Raw genomic sequence first — 20,975 nt, 5'->3', positions numbered from 1 at the left:
AACAACACAATTGTCCATGCTGTTGATTGCACATTCTCTTGCACATTCTCTTTTCCAATCTCATCGAAGCAACACAGTTCTCAAATAGCGTGTGTTTTTTCTCATGTTGGATACCGTAGCTGGGAGAAACAACTTATATATCCCATGATCAATCAAAGTTTAAAGCATTCAATACAACCCAAAAATAATTTAATGAAAACTGACACGGTAAGATCTTCAAGTGCGTGGTTTACCAGATTTATCTTCAACAAAGACATGTACTGTGTTGTGTCTCTTAGGTGAAATAAAAATATATCAGTGACAGAAAAATAAAAAAGAAACAAAAGACATTAAATATCAAAATTTTGAATCCATTCAAAAATTTTATCAGTTCCGATTTGGATTTGATAAGATTTGGTTTCTGTCCAGTCCTAGCTTAAACTGATAATCATTTTAGAAAATAAAATATCATGACTTCATTGTTTTCCAAATTTTATACTAGCTAAGATGAAAGGTTTTAATTAAACTTTTGATACATTGATCTCACTCTATTCTTTTTACCTTTTTATGTTTAAAAGAATTTATGAAACTTTTTTCATTTTTTCTAATTTTGATCCGAACAAATCAAACAAAATTTTAAATCAATTAAACTATAATATAAAAGCATATAACATTATTCTACCTGTATATAGCTTTCTTCGGAGATAAGTATATATATATATATATTTTTTTTTTTTTTTGACAACTGAGATAACATTTTTATATTGCCTTTTCTTTTCTTTTGGGGAGTCCCAATCATTCAATCTTGCGTTATCCATTTGAAAATAATAATAATATTTAAATTGATGATTGTACAACACACGATTATTATAACAATTTTGTCTCCCTTCTTAACTTGTACGGCTTAATTTTCTACATGTTTTTTGACCAAAAAAAAAAAAATTTTCTACATGTTTCTTCAATACCACATTCAATAATTTCTCTCACCAACCCTAATTTTATTCAATTCACCGCGCCCAATCCAATCCAATCCAATCCAATCCAATCCAATTCAATTCCAAGCATGGCCATATTGCTGGAAGAGATCATTCGATCAGTCGAAGCCTTTCTGAAGCTCAAAAACTCGACCCAGAAACCCTACGTCGACCCGAATCTCGACCCGGTTCTCCTCGTTCCGGGTATCGCTGGCTCCATCCTCAACGCCGTTGATCATGACTCCGGGAAAGAAGAGCGTGTCTGGGTCAGGATCTTCAGCGCCGATCACGAGTTTCGGACAAAGATGTGGTCCCGATTCGATCCTTCAACTGGTAAAATTGATTTGATTGTAATGTTTTCAATTTCTATTTAAATATTTGACTTTTGATTGTAAAGTCATCAGCTTTTTTTATGTTTTGTCTGAAACAGGGAAGACGATATCTCTCGACCCGAAGACGAGTATTGTTGTTCCGCAAGACAGAGCTGGGTTGCTTGCAATTGATGTCTTAGACCCTGATCTGGTAATGTTATTTAATCTCTAGCTGTTTGGTTTCATGAGCTTATATTTATTTCGTGTCTTTGTTTGTTGATTTAAAGTCAAAACACTTTTGTGTAGATTGTTGGGCGCGAGTCTGTGTTCTATTTCCATGAGATGATTGTTGAGATGCTTGGATGGGGTTTCGAAGAAGGGAAGACTCTTTTTGGTTTTGGTTATGATTTTCGCCAAAGCAACAGGTGAGGAAGCACATATCTTCTGATTCTGTTTAAGACAAGCAAATCGGTGTATTGATCGTTTTTTTTTGTCTATAGATTGCAGGAAGCTATGGACGCGTTTGCTAAAAAGTTGGAGTCAGTTTACAAAGCTTCAGGAGAGAAGAAGATTAATGTTATTAGTCATTCTATGGGAGGTCTGTTGGTGAAATGTTTCATGAGTCTCCATAGTGATGTATGTACATCCTTTTCTCTGTATTCAATTTTTTTTTTCTAATGGTATCTCTACATCTCAATCTGACTTGTCTACTCTCATCAGATATTTGAGAAGTATGTACAGAATTGGATTGCTATTGCTGCTCCATTTCGAGGTACGTTTACAAACTTTGTAGTGCTTATGATTGGTACTCTTGACAGTTTACCAGATTGATTGGTTTTGGTTAATTGATTCAGGTGCTCCTGGATACATCACATCAACTTTATTGAATGGAATGTCATTTGTCAATGGCTGGGAACAGAACTTTTTCGTCTCCAAGTGGAGCATGCATCAGCTGGTAAATGATCAGTTAATGATAATCTTGTCTGCTTGATATCTTCTACAGAGTAACTGATACAATTTTCCCTGATGTTTCAGCTTATTGAGTGTCCATCTATATATGAGCTGATGTGTTGCCCTTATTTCAACTGGGAGCTACCTCCTGTTTTAGAGCTGTGGAGAGAGAAAGAGAGCAATGATGGAGTTGGGACCTCTGGTGTTGTTCTTGAGTCTTACCGTAGTCTGGAAAGCCTTGAAGTGTTTACCCAATCTCTTTGTGATAATAAAGTAAGTTATACTGATCCCACCCATCTCTCATCACATGACGTTACTGCACATACACTGTATTGATTAATCCTATGCTCCACACACATTTTCAGGCTGATTACTGTGGAGAGCCCATCGATCTACCTTTTAACTGGAAGATCATGGAGTGGGCTCACGAAACCAAGAAAGTGTTACACACTGCCAAGCTTCCTCCTAAAGTTAAATTCTACAACATATATGGGACCAATCTAGCAACCCCTCATAGTGTTTGGTAATCTTTCTTAAAATTTGAAGTCTCAGTTTTGAGTCTTTATTCTTCAAACTTGTTCTGCCTTTTCTCTAAATTCGATATATATATATATATATATTTTGCAGCTATGGGAATGAGAACATGCCTGTCAAAGATCTAACCAACCTAAGATACTTCCAGGTAATATAACAACTATCATTGTAATAGACAAGAAGTTTATGCTTTCCTCATGTTTTCTGATCTTATATCATCTTCTCTTGTAATCTCAGCCCACGTATATATGTGTTGACGGTGATGGCACAGTCCCGGTGGAATCTGCAATGGTATGTGTTCCTCAAAAAACCTTTAATTTGATCGGTTTAGGTTAATAATCATATTTCTCTTTGGTTGTCTTTTCAAGGCGGATGGGCTTGAAGCAGTGGCAAGAGTTGGAGTCCCCGGTGAGCACCGTGGAATCCTCAACGACCACCGTGTCTTCCGGATGCTCAAACAATGGCTAAACGTAGGCGAGCCTGACCCGTTCTACAACCCGATAAACGATTACGTCATCCTTCCCACCACATTCGAAATGGAGGAACACCACGAGAACGGAGTGGAGGTTGCTTCCGTGAAAGAATCGTGGGATATCATATCAGACGATAACAACAATAATGCGTCAACTGTGAGCTCCATATCGGTTTCTAGACCAGGGGATGATGAAAACCCTCAAGCTGAAGCTCGTGCAACGCTAACAGTCCATCCACAAGGCGATGGTAGACAACATGTCGAGCTTAATGCTGTGTCGGTCTCTGTTGATGCATAAAAACGCATCTTACTATTGAAATATGTCAAGTATCCGCGTCTGTATATAGCAAACGAATCCCAAGGCCTTGTGTACATTATTTACCATAATAATAAGTTTCGTGTTCCATTTGTTGTTTAAGCGTTTAAGTTTCAGTCTTTAATAAAATAACACTTGATATCCTAATCTTGGATGGCGAAGGGATTAAGGGATTGGTTTTATTTTTCTTTATTCTAACATGTCGTCGTCTTCAAGTAAACTTAGTCATGGGTGCTTAATTGTAGCTCTAAGCCACGTTGGTTTACTCAGCCTGTGGAAGAGCTTGAATCCCAAACGCTAACTCCAAGAAAGATGGTGCGCTTACTGTTTTAGACCATCTCCATCCTAACTCCATATTTTACTCTATTTATAGAGTAAATGGAGTGAGAAATGGAGTAATGAACAAAAAATAAAATCATTACTCTATAAATGGAGTAATACTTTTATTTTTTGTTCACTACTCCATTTATTAGAATCCATATGAATCACACTAGGAATCTTTATGGTCTCACTGTAGAATCGGATTCTTGCATGATAGATAGTGTAATATAATGCTACTCTTAGTTAAGATCATTACAGAGAGTTTTGTAGTGTTTAGAAGAATAGCATAAATTACCAAAGAATTATTGTTGTATTCGAATGGTGAATTATAGTGAAAACATTGTGGTTTTGGTGGGAAAGTGTCTGCTATTTGGTGCAACCGAGAATAAGATTTTTTTTTTTTGTGCTAAGCTTGAGATTGAAAGACTTAAAAGTAGTATGTGGAAAAGTTTAATGGTATGGTGATGCGCTTTACAATCATATTCTTTCCAGCAAATTTTTTGTTGCTATTGTCTAAGACTCTAAGGCCATTGCTTGGACTTCGTAAATATAGCATTTATATGATGTACTCATGTACATAGATCATAGTGAATTTTGTATTCAATTTTATTTCTAACCATTAATATTTTAATTCTTGGGTCTAATAGCAACACCTTTTAGAATCAGACCGGACTTCCACAATCCACCTTTAACCTCATACATAGAAAACTCTATCTTCCCTGAATTATATTCCGGCGATGTCCTGAACTCACCAACCAGAATCTCCACCCAGCGGTTTCTTCCTAACAGATTCATATTCTCTTGCCGCTCTTTGGTTTCTTCTGTAGGCAAAACCAGTTTGAAGTTAACCGGAACTTTCCAACCCTGCGCAGGATCAACTAGCTTAACCACAAACACAACCTCGTACGAACTGTTGGGAGTTAGATTCTCCATCTCGAAGTTTCCAACCACTTCTAGCCATGCTACCCATTCCACCTTTGCAACCTCAATTCTTGCATCACTGTAAAAAAAATATGGAGACTTAAAATGAAAACTTTAAAAATACACAATTGTTTTAACCAAAATATTCAAACCTGGATGTTTGGTCTAGATCAGAAAACCAACTCCAGTTATTATTTGTTTGAGACTCAGCGAATGAAATCGTGAGATCTCTCGCGTACAACATGAAGCAGTTCTTTTTAGCTTTACCCTCTATCCAGTACTTCTGAAAAGCAGATTTCATCATCAATAAAATCTAATTAATGTGCACTTACATATATATAACTTGTATAGTCTTTTAGTTTATCTTTCTCTTTATTGAATCAAACCAATGAAAATAATAGGAAGTTCGAGAAAAAGATATTAAAAACCTGCTTCTTGTGCTTCAAGAAAACGCCATCGAAGAGCTCAGGGTATAACTTGTCAAGAGACGACGTAGCGTCAGGAGGAAGTAGAGAGTCTGCATGTTTTAGTATGGCTTCGTAGTTATGTGGTGGGTTTGGCTTTGAGAAGATTGACAGTATTGTTCCCATTGCTGTATCTCGCTCTTTCTTGATTATTTCTGTCTTCCAATATGTTTTCTTCTTCTTCTTTAGTTCTTTTTGTTCTTAATAACTATTGCATTCAGGGCTTACTAGACTCATATGTAGACCGTGACTGGCCTGAATTATCCAATAGCTAATTAAATTACTCATTCGATCAGTTATTTCAGGTCATTGTCTGATGATACCTCCAACTCCATATAGGTTTTATAGAAAAACATCTAAAATATTTCAAAGTATCCAATGATAGTTGACCTAAGTAGACTTGTATAGTATACTTGTTCTAAACATGATCAAGGTTCGTTACATAGTAAACTTTCTTCATTAATCTATTTTTGTGTTTGATCAAAAAAAAATCTATTTTTGTGTACAAGTTGTTCGAAGTTTAGTATATATAAACTAAAAATATTGTTTTACATCGCAGACAAAATTATGACTGGAATGTATTACATTTATTTTGTGTCTTGTAAAACATGTTTGATTCTTTATTCTTTCATTTGATATATCAGCTTTATTCTTCGATTACTGCCACAAAAATGGAATTTCGAATAACTCTCAAGAAAAAGTGAGTTAGTGCATGCCAATCAGAGGGAGAAAAGAATACTCTTCGATATCCCATTATTTGTATAACCTTTAACCTAGTCTTGATACGATCTAACGAGTTTACTTATGATATATACTTTTTAAAAAAAAAAATTTTCTGTCAAACTCATTAATACATTTTTATAACAATAAGATTCGTGCTTTAGCATCTAAATAAAATGTGTTAAAAAGCATCTAAATAAAATTTTATATGATGCATATAGCCATTAAACAACCTACTTACTTAATTAGTTTTAAAGTGCAGCTTTAATGGGGGTTTTCAAGGAAAAAAAATCGTTTGATATACACTAAGTTGGATATCATTTAAAAAATACATTCAATCAAAAAAAAACATAACATTTGAGTTTATGGTTTAATAATTATTTTTTACAGTTTTGTATTTAAGGGATGAAATTAGGTTTATAAACTTCTATAAATAAACCTTAAATACTTATAAATGATTCAGAAAAGTTATTTTTTTCTTTTTCATAGTAAATTTAATATATTTATAAAAATGGTTATTATTTGAAAATATTAAGTTTGAGGTGAAGTTAGAATTCTCTATTTTTCAAGTTACAAATCTCAAGTGTATGCATACAAATTTATTTATGTTTTTATCAATAAATATTTCGAAACAGAGTTTTCTTTATTTTAAATACCCAATAAACATTTTATTAATATTTACTGTTTGCAATTTTGAATTTTGAATTTTTTTTTTAAATTAAACTGTTTATTCATCATCTTCTTCTTCCTCTTTTTTACAAGAGGACATTTGTGATATTACAGTAAGATGAAAATGAGAACTGGAAACCAAGCAAAAATTCATCAAATCTGTTTGGATAAAATTTATTTTTGCATTTGGCTGAAACCAAAGGCGGATCACTACTCTCTTATAGTTTCATACATAACAAATTTTGATTGATCGGATTATTTATTACATACATACACTCAAATCATAAAACTCGAATTCAAACTTAAAACATTAGTACACCAACTCTCGGTTTTGGTTTTATTCAATACCAACATCAAAATAGGTGTCCAAAGTAATAATACCATAGATCAACCTTATCGTATATATGCACACACTCGTTCCATACAGATATGTCATGATGTAATATATATATATATATAAAGTTTCGGTGGTGGTGCATTTGGAAATTTATATTCCCATATTAATTTATATATTTGGGACAAATGTCAACACCTTTGAGGAAGAGCCCTTTCTTCCAAAGGCCACTCTCATGCTCATACATTGAGAAAGTGATTTCTCCGGCGGAATTTTTCTCCGGCTTGAATTCTCCGACTATAATATCGACCCATTGATACCTTGGTATTTCCCTTAAACTCACCTTTTGCTCCTGCAGTTTGTGGTTACCGTTAGGCAACACTAGTTTAATGTTCACCGGCGTGTCCCATCCATAGGCCGGATCCTCTAGTTTCACCTTAAAGACTACCTCGTACGTAATCCCTGGAGTGAGGTTCTTCGTGTCGAATTTTCCCGTGATGTCGAGCCAACACACGTTTTTCAACGCCACAGCTTCTACACCTGCCTCACTTTTTAAATTCATCAAAGAAAACAAATCACTCACGGTTTTTGTCAGATATATAAGTTATAAAAGAATACCATAATTACAAGTTTTAATTCCAAAAACACCACGATATGGGAAAACAAATCCGTATATACCACAAATCTTAGGCTTAGAAAGTTCCTAAATTTGTCACAAAAGTGAGTTCAGGAATCATTTAACTCGTCTTTGTAAACGTGCTAAACCTAATAATTGTGGATTTTGTTGGAATACAAAAACCTTAGTTTTAATAAAAATCTTCTTAATAGTGTAGACATACTTGAAGGGTCTATAACATAGGGTTAAAGATACAATCAATATTTCGAGTTTAATCTTCAATGCTTTTAATAAAAGCACTGATCATGTGACTGAACATTTAGAGTGGGCGTTTTAAGAATAAACATATCTTACTTTGGTGACTCCTTGTTGAGAAACCAAGTCCAATAGTTGGGGTCATCCGACCAAGTGATCGAGAGGTTCCTTGGATAGAGCATGAAGTTGCTGTTTTTCTCGTCCACCTAAGATTCGATGTGTCCATTGTTCTAAATATTAGTATTAACATCATCAGTGGTCTCATTTTCAATTCCTTATAAAATAAATCACCATTTGGATATTGTTAGTCTAGTTTGATCAGTTCTATATCTTATATGTTGTATTATCTTTACATAAAAAATATACAGGCGTACCATTCTTCTAGAAGGAAATAATAAAAATAGATCCTCAATTATCATCCAAATTAAGAAGTTTGTTTGGAGGAGACTGTTCAAAAAGTGAAAGTTAAGATAAAAAAAACTATGGTTTTACCTTTAAGAAATCTCTACTAGAAGGACCAAACACTTAACAATTCAGTTTAATTGAAATATAAATAAAATATATGTTTTAAATATGAACTAGAAAATACACTTTGTTTTGCAATTTTGTTTATATAAAGATATCTTCGACGTGTTTCCCGAAATAGAAAACAAAAATGAGCTAATTCTTTTTAGAGAAATAAGAGTACCAACCAGATTCTTGGGCTTCAGGACATCAGAACGTAGCTGTGCAGTGGAGGGAGAGATTGGAACCTTGGCGTCTTTGGGATTGGCCTCATAGTTTCGTGGAGTATCTGATAACTTCGGTTCAGCCCTTTTTACCCTATCCCCATTGTTAAACATCTTCTTCATAAACATCTTCTCCCGATTGAATTTTGTTTTCGAATATGTTACCTAAGTTTACAGATTGACAAATAAATTGAGTTAAATTTATAGCCCAAGGGGGTCTTGGAGAACTTATTCTATTTGTCATACTTCATTTCATTGTTCTTTTTTGGTTTATGATTCTAATTTTGTATAACCGGATGCATCAGAACCAAAAATCAAGCTTTTATCATATTATGCAAAAGTTGGGTCTTTTTTGTTTGTTAACCAAAAAATTAAAGACTTCTATCCATAATCTTCTTAAACCGGAGATCAGATAATGTTCAAATGAAATTTAGCCTTGTTGGTTCTGGGCTCTTAGTCTAGAGTCAATAGAAAACACATGACACTCGCAGAGGACATATACAGTTATTAAATCAACTATTACTTATAATAAATAGAATAGTAGCATTTTGGTATAAGAATATGTACTAGTTGGTCCACCACTAGATCTTTAATTTGGGATGGTAAAATATCCCTTAATTTTATTTGATCCATTATATATTTCAATTGGATCCATAAAATTTGGATATCTCTAATTCTATGAATCAAAGAAAACATTAATATTTAATATCCATTGAAAATGAAGTAAACAACAAATACTAAAATTTATTCATTCTAAGTTGATGTATATATATTATATAATAATTTTCAATCTTTACATGTTCTACAATATTTTCATTCACAAAATTAATTATTAGTTGCTAGATTTTATTGAAACAAAATTTATTTATATTGAAACTATTATTTTTTTACTATATTTTAAATTTTTTATGATTTTTATCTGAAAAAAATATTTGAAAATTTTGTCTTTTTACAAATCAAATCGAATATCCAGTTTAAAATACATATTGTGTCGAATAAAGAAATATATCAAAATTTTGGATATCCACTCGGCACCATTTCTCGAGCTTTAATACGTTAAAAACATTTCTTAAAGGAGATAGTTAGCATCAATGCTGTAAATCAAGTATTTGAATTTGTTATTTGACGGTTTCTTATTTTGCAGACTAATAGTTTTTTATTTTGCTTTCTAACTTTATTCTAAACAAAATAAAATAGTAGCCACTAGACAAAGTAAAATTGTGAGAGAATATGAAAAAAGAATTTACTATTGTCCAACTTGTATTATTCTTATCTGCACTAATTTTGAATACATCTATCGTGATCGTAACTCTCTCAAATTCCATACATCTCCGAGGCAAGAATATATGTCTCCACTTTGTAGATATTTTCTTATATGAAATAAAAACAAGTGGGCATATGTTGTTTTCGCCAAAAACTACCATATAATGATTTCCCTATCGCTGATAGCTGACGACGAAGAAACAAACATGACATGTCTTATAATATTCATCACTAATTGGAACAAAATAAGTTATTGGCAATCCGTTTATTTCTTTGATTTTGAATGTCATTGAGGTTTTTAGATGAGGGGTTCATCCATTAATAAGATTTATAGGGAATCAAACTCATACATGAATTATTTGTTTTAGTTATTCTAAGACTAGGTGTGGGCACTTATCCGGACCTGAAAATTCAAATTGGAACGACACAAAATACAGGTTCGCTTTGGGTATGGATCTTTATTTAAGTATATATTGGGTATTTTTATTTTAGATATGTGGGTTTTGTTCGAGTTCGAGTCCCACCCAAGACTTGATCAGATACCTGAAATATCTGACTTTTTGTATATACTCCCTCTGTTTCATAATACTTGATGTTTTGCCTTCTTGCACAAAGATTAAGAAAACTAGATTTTTCTAAAAAAAATATTCTAAAAATATTAATTTAGAATCAATTAACCAATAATAAAAAGACAGTGAAATCTAATTGGTTGAAAAGTTTCCAATAAAGTTAAAGTTAACTTTAAAATCTCAAAACTTCATCTAATTTGAAACAAAATTATCCTTCTAAAACATCAACTATATTGAAACGGAAGGAGTATATATTAAGTATATTTGGATATTTCAAATATATTTTCAGGATTGCAGATATTTTAAAAAATTTCATGTTCAGGTTTTCAATTTTAATTTTGGGGTTCATGGGAAAATTTCAGTTGCAGAAATATGTTTAGTTATTTGGGTAAATTTTATATATTTTGGGTCTTGATTCATATTTCAGGTAAAGTTCTTTTAGTATTTGAATATTTTTCGAAGATATTTTCAGGCTTCGGTATTTTTTTGGATCTTTATCCAGTTCAAAATCTTTTTCAGGTTTTAAATTCTCAAACCGATCTGAATTCGCTACATACCCAAAAATTATAAGTATTTTATAGATATTTTAACCATGGATTTGAATCGACTCAGACTCGAAAGAAACCTATACAACCATGGACCCAAAAAAAATCAAGTAAATAGTTGGGTACAAATGGTTATGATTCGAGAGATCCAGATCCCGATAATAACTGATATGAACTCGACGTGAATACATGAATGTCTATGCATATCTAAGACGAACAAACAGTAAGTTTTACAATTTTTAATTTTTATGTTTTTCAGTTTTTAAGAAATATATTGAGTAATACTTTAAGATTGGTGTTCCAAAAGCAAAAAAAAAAGAAATAAAAACTAAAGTTCCAGAAGACAAACTAGTCTCAAAATAAATAGTTTTTTAATTCGTTTTCTAATCAAAGAAATATATCTATGTTTCGTCATTGACCAATGCTGGTTTAAGTCTGATGATTGAAATGTTCTAATGTGCAATTCATTCCGGGGATCGAAACCGCTGTGAGGTCGATGAGATTAGGCGGAATTAGTCGGGTGATTATACCACCGTATCAATGCTACCAGAATACATCACAAGAAACTCCCACTAAACGGATGCACACGTTTTCATGTAAGGATATAATCCAAAAGTCAACTGATATTATTAGGATAGGACTCCCGCATTGATTAAGCTTTGGGCCTAACTAGTGCCTTGGTGCACTACACTCTTAACCTAGTATCATCCACTTGAACATAAAGGCTCACACAAGGAGATGATAAGAGTTTCTGCTACATCAGCAAGTGTATTATTAAGTGATTGTATAGAAGAGGGTATCAAGTAAATAAGAGGTTGGTTTGGGCATGTAAGAGTTTGGCATGCTCTAGATCTCACCCACCCTAGGGATCTATACTTGGGTCTTCCATTCTATGTTTTTACTTTCAGGCCAGTAAGTCTACGATGCGCCGCTATGTTGATTGTATTGGCAAGTGGGACCAAAATTTGTATTTATCCGTTCAAGATGAGAATTTTCAGAGAACCAATCAAGAGATAGATCATAAGATTGCTTGCAGAGACGAAACTATCAAGACTTGTTTCAAAAATATTTCTTTCTTGCTTTCTTTCTTGTGCGTGTATGACAGTTCTTCGACAATCAAATACTCCTCACGGCCAGCTTTAATCCAACACGTCTCACCAATGGAGAAGGTTCGAGCTCTTCAGCACAAGACTCCTTAACTGATGAGTCAGCTGCCATTTATAGTATTCATTGGTTTCTTGTAAGACAAGAAACCATATAATATACAATTACATTGAATTTAAACAAAATCATTCGTATGTGTTCAAAAAAAAAAAACAAAACAAAACAAAATCATTCGTAAGCATTTGGATAGTCTTTGTTTTGTTCATCGTATTTGGGTCTAGGGGATACGTGTGTGGAATATTCAACTTTGATACAAATGAAGTTGATTATGTGTCCCTTGTTCCTAGCTTCCGCATTCATAGTACACTAATGTGTTGAAAAAAACGCACATTTTGTTTATGATTGCGGAAATGCGTTTTTGCCAGAAATTTTTAAAAAGAAGTAAAAACACTTACGTTTTTTGTCGGAAAATAAGGGAATTTATAAGATATTATGAAATTAACGTGTGATCAGACATTAAATAAATAAAAATAGATCAAATAATAACAAAGCGAACTAATATTTGCTTAGTTACTCTGTAAGTCATGATATGTGAATCGCTTTGTCATCCAAAACATAGGATAAGTAAATTGCATCTGAATCGCATTACTATTTACAAATTTTATCCATTACATCGCATCCGAACTGCATTGTTCAGACATACAAATCCGAGTCAGACATAAATCAGAGAGGCATTGTCAAGCTTGGATAATCTACTTGAACATAAAGACTAACACATGGAGATGCTCTAACTATTATCTCGTACGTATTACCCAATAATTCCCTCGCTCTCAATTTTGCTTGTGGATAAATCTATCCAATGATTATTCAGCAGATTTCAAACCTTTAAGATTATAAAATATGCTTGTAAATATCTTTGGAACGGTTTTTATTCAAGACTTGTGAATTGCGATAGATTGTTTGCAGAAAACATATTATCAAGATTGGTTTCAAAAAATCTTTGCTTCTTGCTTGTTGTGTGTATTTTGCAGTTCTTAGACAGACAGCGACCTTCAACGAATCACGACCATCTTTAATCTAACACGTCTTGCTAATGGAGAAGGTTATACTCTTGGAACCCTCGTTTTTAAAATCGATATTGTCAGCACCAGACGTCTTAACTGACGAGTCACATTACCATTTATAGTATTTACCGATTTCTTGCATATCATATCACAAATAAATATATAAACAAAATCTTCCGTAAGCCTTTGATTATTCTACAGAATACGCGAGTGGAAAGTTCAACTTTGACATAATCATAATTGATTATGTGTCTCTTGGTCCAAGCTTTCGCATTCATACGACACTTGTGTGTGGAAATAAAGAAACGCAAATCTCGCCCCAAGACTTTTCGCTTTCGTGAGATGTTAACTAAACTAAAATTTTTGCAATAAATACACAACAAACCTCATTACTATGTCTCTCACAGAAACTCAACAATGTCTTCCGCCAAACCCATCTCGCTCCTTGTCTCTATCACTTTCTTCTTCTCCCTCCTCCTCAGTACATCCTCCGCTCAGTCCGTCGTTAAAGCTTCCTACTGGTTCCCGGGAAGTGAGTTTCCCGTCACAGACATTGACTCGTCTCTCTTCACCCACCTCTTCTGCGCCTTCGCTGACCTCAACTCTCAAACCAATCAAGTCACCATCGCCTCCGCGAGCCAACAGAAGTTCTCCACCTTCACTCAAACCGTACAACGGCGAAACCCTTCGGTCAAAACCCTTTTGTCCATCGGCGGTGGAGCCGCTGATAAAACAGCGTTTGCGTCCATGGCAAGTAACCCCACTTCTCGAAAATCTTTCATTGATTCTTCGATAAGACTTGCGAGGTCGAATGGCTTCCACGGTCTTGACCTAGACTGGGAGTATCCGAGCAGTGCCGCGGAGATGAGCAACTTCGGGACGCTGCTTCGAGAATGGCGATCAGCGGTTGTAGCAGAAGCTAGTAGCAGTGGTAGACAGCGTTTGCTTTTGGCGGCTGCGGTTTTCTACTCCAACAATTACTATTCGGTTCTGTATCCGGTTCAAGCCGTTGCCGACAGTCTGGATTGGGTTAATCTTATGGCCTATGACTTTTATGGACCGGGTTGGTCTAGAGTAACCGGTCCACCTGCCGCTTTGTATGACCCTTCAAACGCAGGTAACTAACCAAATAAATTGGGATAATTCCTTGGAAATTTGTAAATTAAGAAATTATAAAAATTAAAAGTTTGTTTAGAAAATGAATTTTGATTTTCGGTTATGTTTGGTTTTGCATTATAGTTGGGTTATCGAGTGTGAAAACATATTACCGGTTAAACATATGATCAATACTACAAAGAACACTCTTATTGAGGACTTCTAACATCAGTTTTTAAAATACAGTAAGAATTTTAACATGAAGTTGAAGTTCGCATGATTTTGAAGTATTTGTAATTAAATATTAAAAAATTTATATACTTATATTTGGATTGAGAATCCATGTTGAGATTTTCTCATTGGGAATGCCTAAGAATGGATAGTACATAGGATATATAAATAAATCCCGGTTTTGTTTGAACACTAAACCGGTTAATGATAGGTCCAAGAGGAGACGCTGGAGTGAGATCATGGACACAAGCTGGACTTCCAGCGAAGAAAGCAGTCTTGGGATTTCCATACTACGGCTACGCATGGACTCTCTCAAACGCAAACAGTCACAGCTACTACGCGCCTACAACCGGAGCGGCTATATCACCGGACGGTTCTATCGGATACGGTCAGATAAGGAAGTTTATAGTGGACAACAGAGCGACAACGGTTTATAACGCCTCGGTGGTCGGAGATTACTGTTACGCAGGGACGACTTGGATTGGATACGATGATAATCAGAGTATCGTGACCAAAGTGAGATACGCTAAGCAGAAAGGTTTGCTTGGTTACTTCTCGTGGCATGTGGGAGCTGACGATAATTCTGGTCTATCTCGTGCAGGTTCGAGTTTTATCCCAATTTCATTATTACTTTACTGTTTATTTTTTTTAATATGAATCAATAAGGTTATGATACTTGCGATTTTTGTTTTGGATATTACAGCGACACGTGCATGGGATGCTGCGGCAACCACCAGAACTATACAGAAGTTTTAAGGTTCTCCACTGTACGGACTATGGCAAGTGGGGATATTTTTCTCAGTGACTATAGTCTATAGCACTATACAAAGAAATAAGCGTTGATATTTGCCTATATGTTGTCAAAGGAAAAGGGAACAATAAGATATTACGATAATAAAAGCAAGAAGTACAAGTTATTAATGCTTCTTTTATTAAGTAGCAAATCTACAAAATTTAAATGAAATACATTATCTGATACGTTTGATATCATATTTTTGCACGTTCTCGTGTAAGATGAGCCATGCGTACGTGGTTAACAAGAACTGATGCTGAAATAAATGGACAAATCTGTCAACGTGATAGCATTGTTTCTTTTTTCTCCACAATTCAGAAGTTAGATTGAATTCCAAATGAATAAGTACGCAAGGTTGACTGAAAAACCACTAGCTAGCCCACAAGGTTAAGGCCAAAAAAATAATAACTGTTACATAGACCAAAAGAATCTAATCAACTCAGAGTTAGACGTTGCAAATAAGCTTCAGGTTTTATATCTTCTCAATATTCTCAATGCTCGTTTTATTAAAGAACATCAAATCCAACAAAACTAGTTGCTATTGTACATGTTCACCACAAAAACAACAACGATCAGCTACGGATAAGTCTAGAAATGACCAAGCAAAATGTTGTTGATTCGTAGAATCGTAGCTGATACTTTTAATACGAACGAAGATAAGCAAAACTGATCATTTTTGGTAACCTGTTAAGACGGTGCACCGAGATAAGATGCGAGCCTTAACATGTCGCTGAATATACCACCGGCAGTGACTTGAGCACCAGCACCAGGTCCTCGGACAATAAGTGGATGATCCTTGTATCTTGTCGTTGTGAATGCTATTATATTGTCTGAACCTGCTAGCTGTGCAAATGGATGCTCTTTCTTGTATCTTCTAAGCTCCACTGTTCCCTTTTGGTTTACTGCATCCACCACTCCAACGTATCTCAGGACCTGAATCAAGAGTTACATGATCAAAATGATCGAAGGAAATGATATTCACAGCCTGCTTAAGATCATTAGATTGAAAAAACAAACTATGGCGAATGATCTCACTTCTCCGGAGTTCTCAGCTTCTAGTCTTTCTTTTGCCAAGTCTCCGTCGTACAGTGGGAGTTTCTCCATGAATTCTTCAGCAGAAGCGCATCCCTGTACGTAGATTGACAAACACATGGGATTAGATCCAGATAATGATTTATCAGCTGATTCTGAAGTGAGATGTACATAAGATGGTTTACTTTTAGAGGTTCTGGGACGAGACTTCTAACGGGAAGATCAGTGAGGTCCAGTTTAAGTCCAGATTCTCGAGCGAGAATTATCACCTGCACACGAGGAAGAGTATAGGTTCCATGAGAGAGACTCATTAGTTTCAGAACTTTGATGCATCAGTTGTTTGATACTCTAGTTACCTTCCTTGCAACATCAGTTCCAGATAAATCATCTCTTGGATCAGGCTCGGTGAAACCTGCCTTTTTTGCTTCAGCCACAACCTCGCTGAAACTGCGGTCTCCAACAAAATTGTTGAATAGATAACTCAATGTTCCACTGGAGCAAGAAAAAGCAAAGACGAGTCATCAATTCAGTACCAGATGGCGACTCAAGAGTCAAAATGTGGCAGAACCGTTACCTGCAAATGCCTTCTATGCGTAGTATCTTGTCTCCTGTCTCAAGGAGACCACGTAAAGTGCTGATAATTGGAAGACCAGCTCCAACAGTAGCTTCGTAGAAGTAATGAGTGTAGGATTTCCTTTGAAGATCTCTCAGTTTCAGGTACTGCGTACAGAAACAAATAAACATCCGTGAGCAAGAAACCAACACACTCCAACAGAGATTTAAAAGATATATACTTGATGAGTAAACTATAGCACCTGGTCAAGGGGACCTGAGTTAGCTCTTTTATTTGGGGTAATGACGTGGATTCCCTTCCTTAACCAATCATAGTAACGGCTCGCAATACCAGAGTCTGCTGTACAATCAACCAGTACAGTGTTGGGGATAAAGTGATTTCCATGCACTTGTTGAGTGAATTTGTCCAGATTGGCCTCTGTGCCCTTCTCGTTTAGAAGTTCTCTCCACCGTGACAAATCAATACCACTGCAATAAACAACACACGTACAGGTCATGTAACGGTAAAACAGAGAAAATTCATCCGCAGTTTGAAACCGAGTTAGCAGCTGGTCAGAGAACTTCAGTTTTACAAGCATTGATTTTTTACTCATTATTACAGTAATGAGTAAAAGCAAATCGTAACAATCAGGGGACAGTAATGGCCACATATAAGAAGCAGGAAACTAGGTAAAATATCTACGTTGAATATGTATTCTTATCTAGGGTTCAAGATATCTTTTTCTCTAGAGAAAAGTATAACATGCAGTAATACCATCAAGATGAATCAATATTTCTTTTAACATAAAAACCTAAATCAAAGAACAGTATAGAAGCCGTCATTCTTACATTTCACTTAATAGCATAGTTTTTGAACTAGTGATTCCCAAAACTCGTAGATCAATGTTAAATTCTTCTTTGAGGACACCAGCCTGGAAAACATAATTTAATGCTTAATCAGCTTCTTAAAGGAGGAATAGTCCCAGAAAAAAGGTATGTAACCTTTTGTAAAATAATATAAAAACACGAAAACATTATGCATTTCTTACCTGGTCCCTCAGCTGATCAAGTAATGTCGCACCTATCAAGCCTGGTCCTATGATTCCCACTGCTAGTGTCGTTCTTGACAAGAAAAACCTCGAATGCACGGCTCTCAATGCCTTTACGCTATCTTCACGTTTGATGACTACAGTAACGTTGTACTCAGAACAACCTTGAGATATAGCGCGGACATTAATATTAGCCTGTAAGTGAGACACAGAGACGAGTAACCATGAGCGAGCAATATAGGAAGTAGAACATAGTAGAAACGATTTACCAGTAATTATCTGGTTACAGTATTGTGCAAAATACTCACCTTCGCCAGAGCACTGAAAAGTGTACAGCTAACTCCAGGTGTGCTAGCCATTTTCTGGCCAACTGCAGCTAAGATGCTACAATTTGGTATCACTTCAATCTGTAAAAAAGAAAATGCTATTTTCAAAATAGTGAAACTTCCCAAGAAAAAATTATCAAAATGTATATGCTTGATTAGATTACGCAGGGAAGACTTGTGTTGTCTGCAGAGAAAATCAAAACACAGATTAGAGAGAGAGACCTGGGAAAGACGTCCAGCTTGTAAAGCTTCACTAAACCTCGATCGCAGTGCCTCGGAAACAGCGTTTACTTCCTTCTCAGGCACAGCAAAGCATACCGAATGCTCACTGCTAGCCTGAACAATGATTATCCCAATAGTCTCAGTATCTGCCACTATAATGAAAAAAAATTGGTATAACACTAAGGTAGAGTTAGAAATATGGGCAGCACCTGTGATATCATAATCACATTAGCTCCAACATCTTTTACGGCGCCAAAAATATCACTTGCAGTACCAGGTACACCAGCCATTCCAGTACTGTTGAAATGAATTCCAAAGTGGGCAGTCAATAAAAGAGCGATGAATCCAGCTTGTCATTTAAAATTAAGATAAAGAAAATTTAAACATCCATGACAAAGGTAGCTTACCCTTCAACATTTATGAGCGCCAGATTGTCAATGGTTGCAAAACCTTTAACAGGAGTTGTAATTTTAAGATCGTAATCATCTTCAGGAGGTTGGCAGATGATTGTTCCCGGTGCGGAGAGATTGAATATATTTCTAATCACAATCGGGATATTGTACCGCATCACAGGAATGATGGTGCGAGGATGTAAAACATTTGCTCCAAAATAGGACTGCATGGAAAAAAGTTCAGATCAGAAGTTTGTAGTTAGCATGATGAAGCTCCATTATCTAGGATAACAAGAACGCTAGGTTTACCATTTCCCAGGCCTCTTGATAGGAAAGTGTCTTAAGAATCACTGCCTCATTAACTGCAGAACAAAAATTCTTACCAATATCATACTCACATCATGTGAATTAAAAAAAATGGATCAGATGCAAAAAGATTAGGACAGACCTTTACGAGGATCTGCACTGTATACACCATCAACATCAGTCCAAATTGTTATTTGACGAGCCCTCAAAAGGGCACCAATTATAGCCGCAGAGAAATCACTCCCATCTCTTTTCAAAGTTGTTGGAATGTTTTGTGGAGTGCTAGCAATGAACCCAGTCGCAATAATTATCTTGGACGGATGCAAGGAAAACCACTTATCGAGCCTCTTCTCGGATTCACCAAGATCAGGATCCACCTGATTAGAGCTGGTAGGATTAACAATAAGCACGTCTCTGGTATCCATCCACTTGCACTCAAGACCAGTCTACAGACAAAAGAACAGAGATGTTACAAAACGCACAACCTCAGCCATTTATCATACAATACGCCCCATTCAAACCTTTCTGACAACATACGAAAGCATCTGAGCAGACCAAAGCTCCCCATGTCCCGCAACAAAGTCCGAAAACGACTCTGACGCATGGCCCGCTGCAAAATGAAAAAAAAAATGTCAGTTCTTCCTTTCAAACCAGACCAAATGAAAACATACACGATGTACCTACCTATGTATATAGCACGAAGCATTGCTTTAAGGTTACTAATATCATCATGCAGATGCGACAAGAAGCTAGCGAGATCATCCCCATCGAGAAGGTCACGAGCTGTCAACCGGTGCTTTTCAAGTACAGCTTCCAACGCAGATACATAAGAGTCATCACGTGACTGTGCCTTGCGAAGTAAGTCATACATCATATCCGTCACCTTGGACATGGCCGAGACAACCACCAGCTTCCTCTCCGAGTTATCGTTGATTATAACCTCCGCAACGTTCCTGATCCTCTGAGAGTTTCCAACACACGTCCCACCAAACTTGTGAACGCTCCACATTTCACCTTTAGGAATCTGAACTCTGTCCACTGCGTTCTCCGTCGATACACCTGCGACTGAAACCAAATCGAGCAAACAATTTATAAACCTCAAAACGCTTATTTATAGCAAGATGAAATCGAGAAAACCTAACCAGTAGTCGCTGTAGCCGATAGATGAAAATCCGGAAGTTCGCAACGAATCAAACCGCCGCCGCCGCCGATCTTCCGCTGGAAACTTGTAGTGGAGACGAGCCTCCGCCGGAAACAAGGCGGTTTCGGGACGCGGACGAAGCATTGCGGCGCGGAACATCCGAATCTGATCGGATTGCTACTCGCCGGAGAAACAGCAAATGACGGCTGAGTCGTCGTCGTCGCCATAGATTACACCTACTAACAGAATCATAGAGTTTCAATCTACCAATAACAGAGAAGGATCCAAAAACTCAATCTAGAATCCGATAAGAAACATCTAAAACCCTAATATTTAGCAGGAGAACTAGAGAAAGAGAATAACACTAACAATGATAACTTTTCCGGCGGCGGAAACAATACGGCGCCTTCTGAGTCGCGGGAGGGATTTGAATTTGTAGTCAAAAAGGTGTTTTTAGAGTCAGTTAAACTGAACCTCACGAGTCCACCCACACAGAGAGTGAAGAATCTCTAAGAAGCGGCTGCGCGATTGTCTATCAACAATAAATTGCCACGTGTCTATCTGGTTACGAAAGTTGCGTTTTCGTCCTTGCACTGGTTTTGATTAAAGGCCTTTTGGGCCCCATTATCGATGGTTCTTTAAAAATATCGAAAGATCAACTTGGGCCATTTCGGGCTTATGCAAGAAACCCTATTTATTAGGGGGGGGGGGAATTCCCCAAATATA

At 35.9% G+C, this 20,975-nt stretch overlaps 5 protein-coding genes across 6 annotated transcripts; 2 read left to right on the top strand and 3 right to left on the bottom strand.

Moving 5' to 3' along the window:
• The first annotated feature begins 898 nt into the window (after window positions 1-898).
• LOC108815772 (lecithin-cholesterol acyltransferase-like 4) lies at window positions 899-3,633 on the top strand. Its single transcript, XM_018588267.2, has 11 exons — window positions 899-1,286; window positions 1,384-1,475; window positions 1,571-1,689; window positions 1,765-1,900; window positions 1,985-2,036; window positions 2,119-2,219; window positions 2,300-2,488; window positions 2,581-2,738; window positions 2,843-2,897; window positions 2,987-3,040; window positions 3,118-3,633. Exons 1-11 carry the CDS (start codon window positions 1,043-1,045, stop codon window positions 3,517-3,519), a joined length of 1,602 nt encoding a protein of 533 aa, XP_018443769.2. The 5' UTR covers window positions 899-1,042; the 3' UTR covers window positions 3,520-3,633.
• An 810-nt stretch (window positions 3,634-4,443) lies between these two features.
• LOC108840565 (protein PHLOEM PROTEIN 2-LIKE A2) lies at window positions 4,444-5,760 on the bottom strand. Its single transcript, XM_018613403.2, has 3 exons — window positions 5,208-5,760; window positions 4,932-5,062; window positions 4,444-4,858 (listed from the first exon to the last, which is right to left on the bottom strand). The coding sequence occupies exons 1-3, from the start codon at window positions 5,367-5,369 to the stop codon at window positions 4,486-4,488; spliced, it is 666 nt and encodes a 221-aa protein (XP_018468905.1). The 5' UTR covers window positions 5,370-5,760; the 3' UTR covers window positions 4,444-4,485.
• A 1,096-nt stretch (window positions 5,761-6,856) lies between these two features.
• On the bottom strand, window positions 6,857-8,749 carry LOC108821353 (protein PHLOEM PROTEIN 2-LIKE A1). The gene is made up of 3 exons (XM_018594398.2): window positions 8,530-8,749; window positions 7,937-8,043; window positions 6,857-7,514 (listed from the first exon to the last, which is right to left on the bottom strand). The coding sequence occupies exons 1-3, from the start codon at window positions 8,692-8,694 to the stop codon at window positions 7,133-7,135; spliced, it is 654 nt and encodes a 217-aa protein (XP_018449900.1). The 5' UTR covers window positions 8,695-8,749; the 3' UTR covers window positions 6,857-7,132.
• Window positions 8,750-13,493: 4,744 nt separating this feature from the next.
• LOC108842344 (class V chitinase) lies at window positions 13,494-15,372 on the top strand. The gene is made up of 3 exons (XM_018615221.2): window positions 13,494-14,227; window positions 14,648-15,037; window positions 15,140-15,372. Exons 1-3 carry the CDS (start codon window positions 13,528-13,530, stop codon window positions 15,190-15,192), a joined length of 1,143 nt encoding a protein of 380 aa, XP_018470723.1. The 5' UTR covers window positions 13,494-13,527; the 3' UTR covers window positions 15,193-15,372.
• Window positions 15,373-15,715: 343 nt separating this feature from the next.
• On the bottom strand, window positions 15,716-20,779 carry LOC108842343 (bifunctional aspartokinase/homoserine dehydrogenase 2, chloroplastic). 2 transcript variants are annotated; one of them, XM_018615219.2, is made up of 18 exons: window positions 20,619-20,779; window positions 20,251-20,488; window positions 19,793-20,173; window positions 19,630-19,718; window positions 19,251-19,554; window positions 19,112-19,164; window positions 18,818-19,026; window positions 18,620-18,707; window positions 18,411-18,524; window positions 18,171-18,269; window positions 17,863-18,057; window positions 17,663-17,745; window positions 17,077-17,302; window positions 16,836-16,981; window positions 16,618-16,753; window positions 16,447-16,530; window positions 16,265-16,357; window positions 15,716-16,162 (listed from the first exon to the last, which is right to left on the bottom strand). In XM_018615219.2, the coding sequence occupies exons 2-18, from the start codon at window positions 20,474-20,476 to the stop codon at window positions 15,917-15,919; spliced, it is 2,772 nt and encodes a 923-aa protein (XP_018470721.1). In that variant the 5' UTR covers window positions 20,477-20,488; window positions 20,619-20,779; the 3' UTR covers window positions 15,716-15,916. The 2 variants fall into 2 exon arrangements, with proteins under 2 accessions (XP_018470721.1, XP_018470722.1); XM_018615220.2 differs by having other exon boundaries at window positions 20,251-20,485; window positions 20,619-20,774.
• Window positions 20,780-20,975: the final 196 nt, after the last annotated feature.

The sequence above is a fragment of the Raphanus sativus genome, chromosome 2, assembly GCF_000801105.2.
Source record: "Raphanus sativus cultivar WK10039 chromosome 2, ASM80110v3, whole genome shotgun sequence".
NCBI lineage: Eukaryota > Viridiplantae > Streptophyta > Magnoliopsida > Brassicales > Brassicaceae > Raphanus > Raphanus sativus.
This window is presented reverse-complemented; position numbering and strand designations above follow the sequence as displayed.

What these genes read in the sequence shown, in the direction of transcription:
- LOC108815772 (XM_018588267.2), top strand. Translation starts at nt 1,043, where the DNA reads ATGGCCATATTGCTGGAAGAGATCATTCGATCAGTCGAAGCCTTTCTG. An exon ending in CCGATTCGATCCTTCAACTG is followed by an intron (nt 1,287 to 1,383) that starts GTAAAATTGATT and finishes TGTCTGAAACAG; the next exon opens with GGAAGACGATATCTCTCGAC. An exon ending in GATTTTCGCCAAAGCAACAG is followed by an intron (nt 1,690 to 1,764) that starts GTGAGGAAGCAC and finishes TTTTGTCTATAG; the next exon opens with ATTGCAGGAAGCTATGGACG.
- LOC108840565 (XM_018613403.2), bottom strand. Translation starts at nt 5,369, where the DNA reads ATGGGAACAATACTGTCAATCTTCTCAAAGCCAAACCCACCACATAAC. An exon ending in TCTTGAAGCACAAGAAGCAG is followed by an intron (nt 5,063 to 5,207) that starts GTTTTTAATATC and finishes TCTGCTTTTCAG; the next exon opens with AAGTACTGGATAGAGGGTAA. An exon ending in GATCTAGACCAAACATCCAG is followed by an intron (nt 4,859 to 4,931) that starts GTTTGAATATTT and finishes TTTTTTTTACAG; the next exon opens with TGATGCAAGAATTGAGGTTG.
- LOC108821353 (XM_018594398.2), bottom strand. Translation starts at nt 8,694, where the DNA reads ATGTTTATGAAGAAGATGTTTAACAATGGGGATAGGGTAAAAAGGGCT. An exon ending in TCCTGAAGCCCAAGAATCTG is followed by an intron (nt 8,044 to 8,529) that starts GTTGGTACTCTT and finishes ATCGAATCTTAG; the next exon opens with GTGGACGAGAAAAACAGCAA. An exon ending in CTCAACAAGGAGTCACCAAA is followed by an intron (nt 7,515 to 7,936) that starts GTAAGATATGTT and finishes GAATTTAAAAAG; the next exon opens with TGAGGCAGGTGTAGAAGCTG.
- LOC108842344 (XM_018615221.2), top strand. Translation starts at nt 13,528, where the DNA reads ATGTCTTCCGCCAAACCCATCTCGCTCCTTGTCTCTATCACTTTCTTC. An exon ending in GTATGACCCTTCAAACGCAG is followed by an intron (nt 14,228 to 14,647) that starts GTAACTAACCAA and finishes GGTTAATGATAG; the next exon opens with GTCCAAGAGGAGACGCTGGA. An exon ending in TTCTGGTCTATCTCGTGCAG is followed by an intron (nt 15,038 to 15,139) that starts GTTCGAGTTTTA and finishes TGGATATTACAG; the next exon opens with CGACACGTGCATGGGATGCT.
- LOC108842343 (XM_018615219.2), bottom strand. Translation starts at nt 20,476, where the DNA reads ATGGCGACGACGACGACTCAGCCGTCATTTGCTGTTTCTCCGGCGAGT. An exon ending in GCTTCGTGCTATATACATAG is followed by an intron (nt 19,719 to 19,792) that starts GTAGGTACATCG and finishes TTCATTTTGCAG; the next exon opens with CGGGCCATGCGTCAGAGTCG. An exon ending in ACTATGCTATTAAGTGAAAT is followed by an intron (nt 17,303 to 17,662) that starts GTAAGAATGACG and finishes TGTTTATTGCAG; the next exon opens with TGGTATTGATTTGTCACGGT.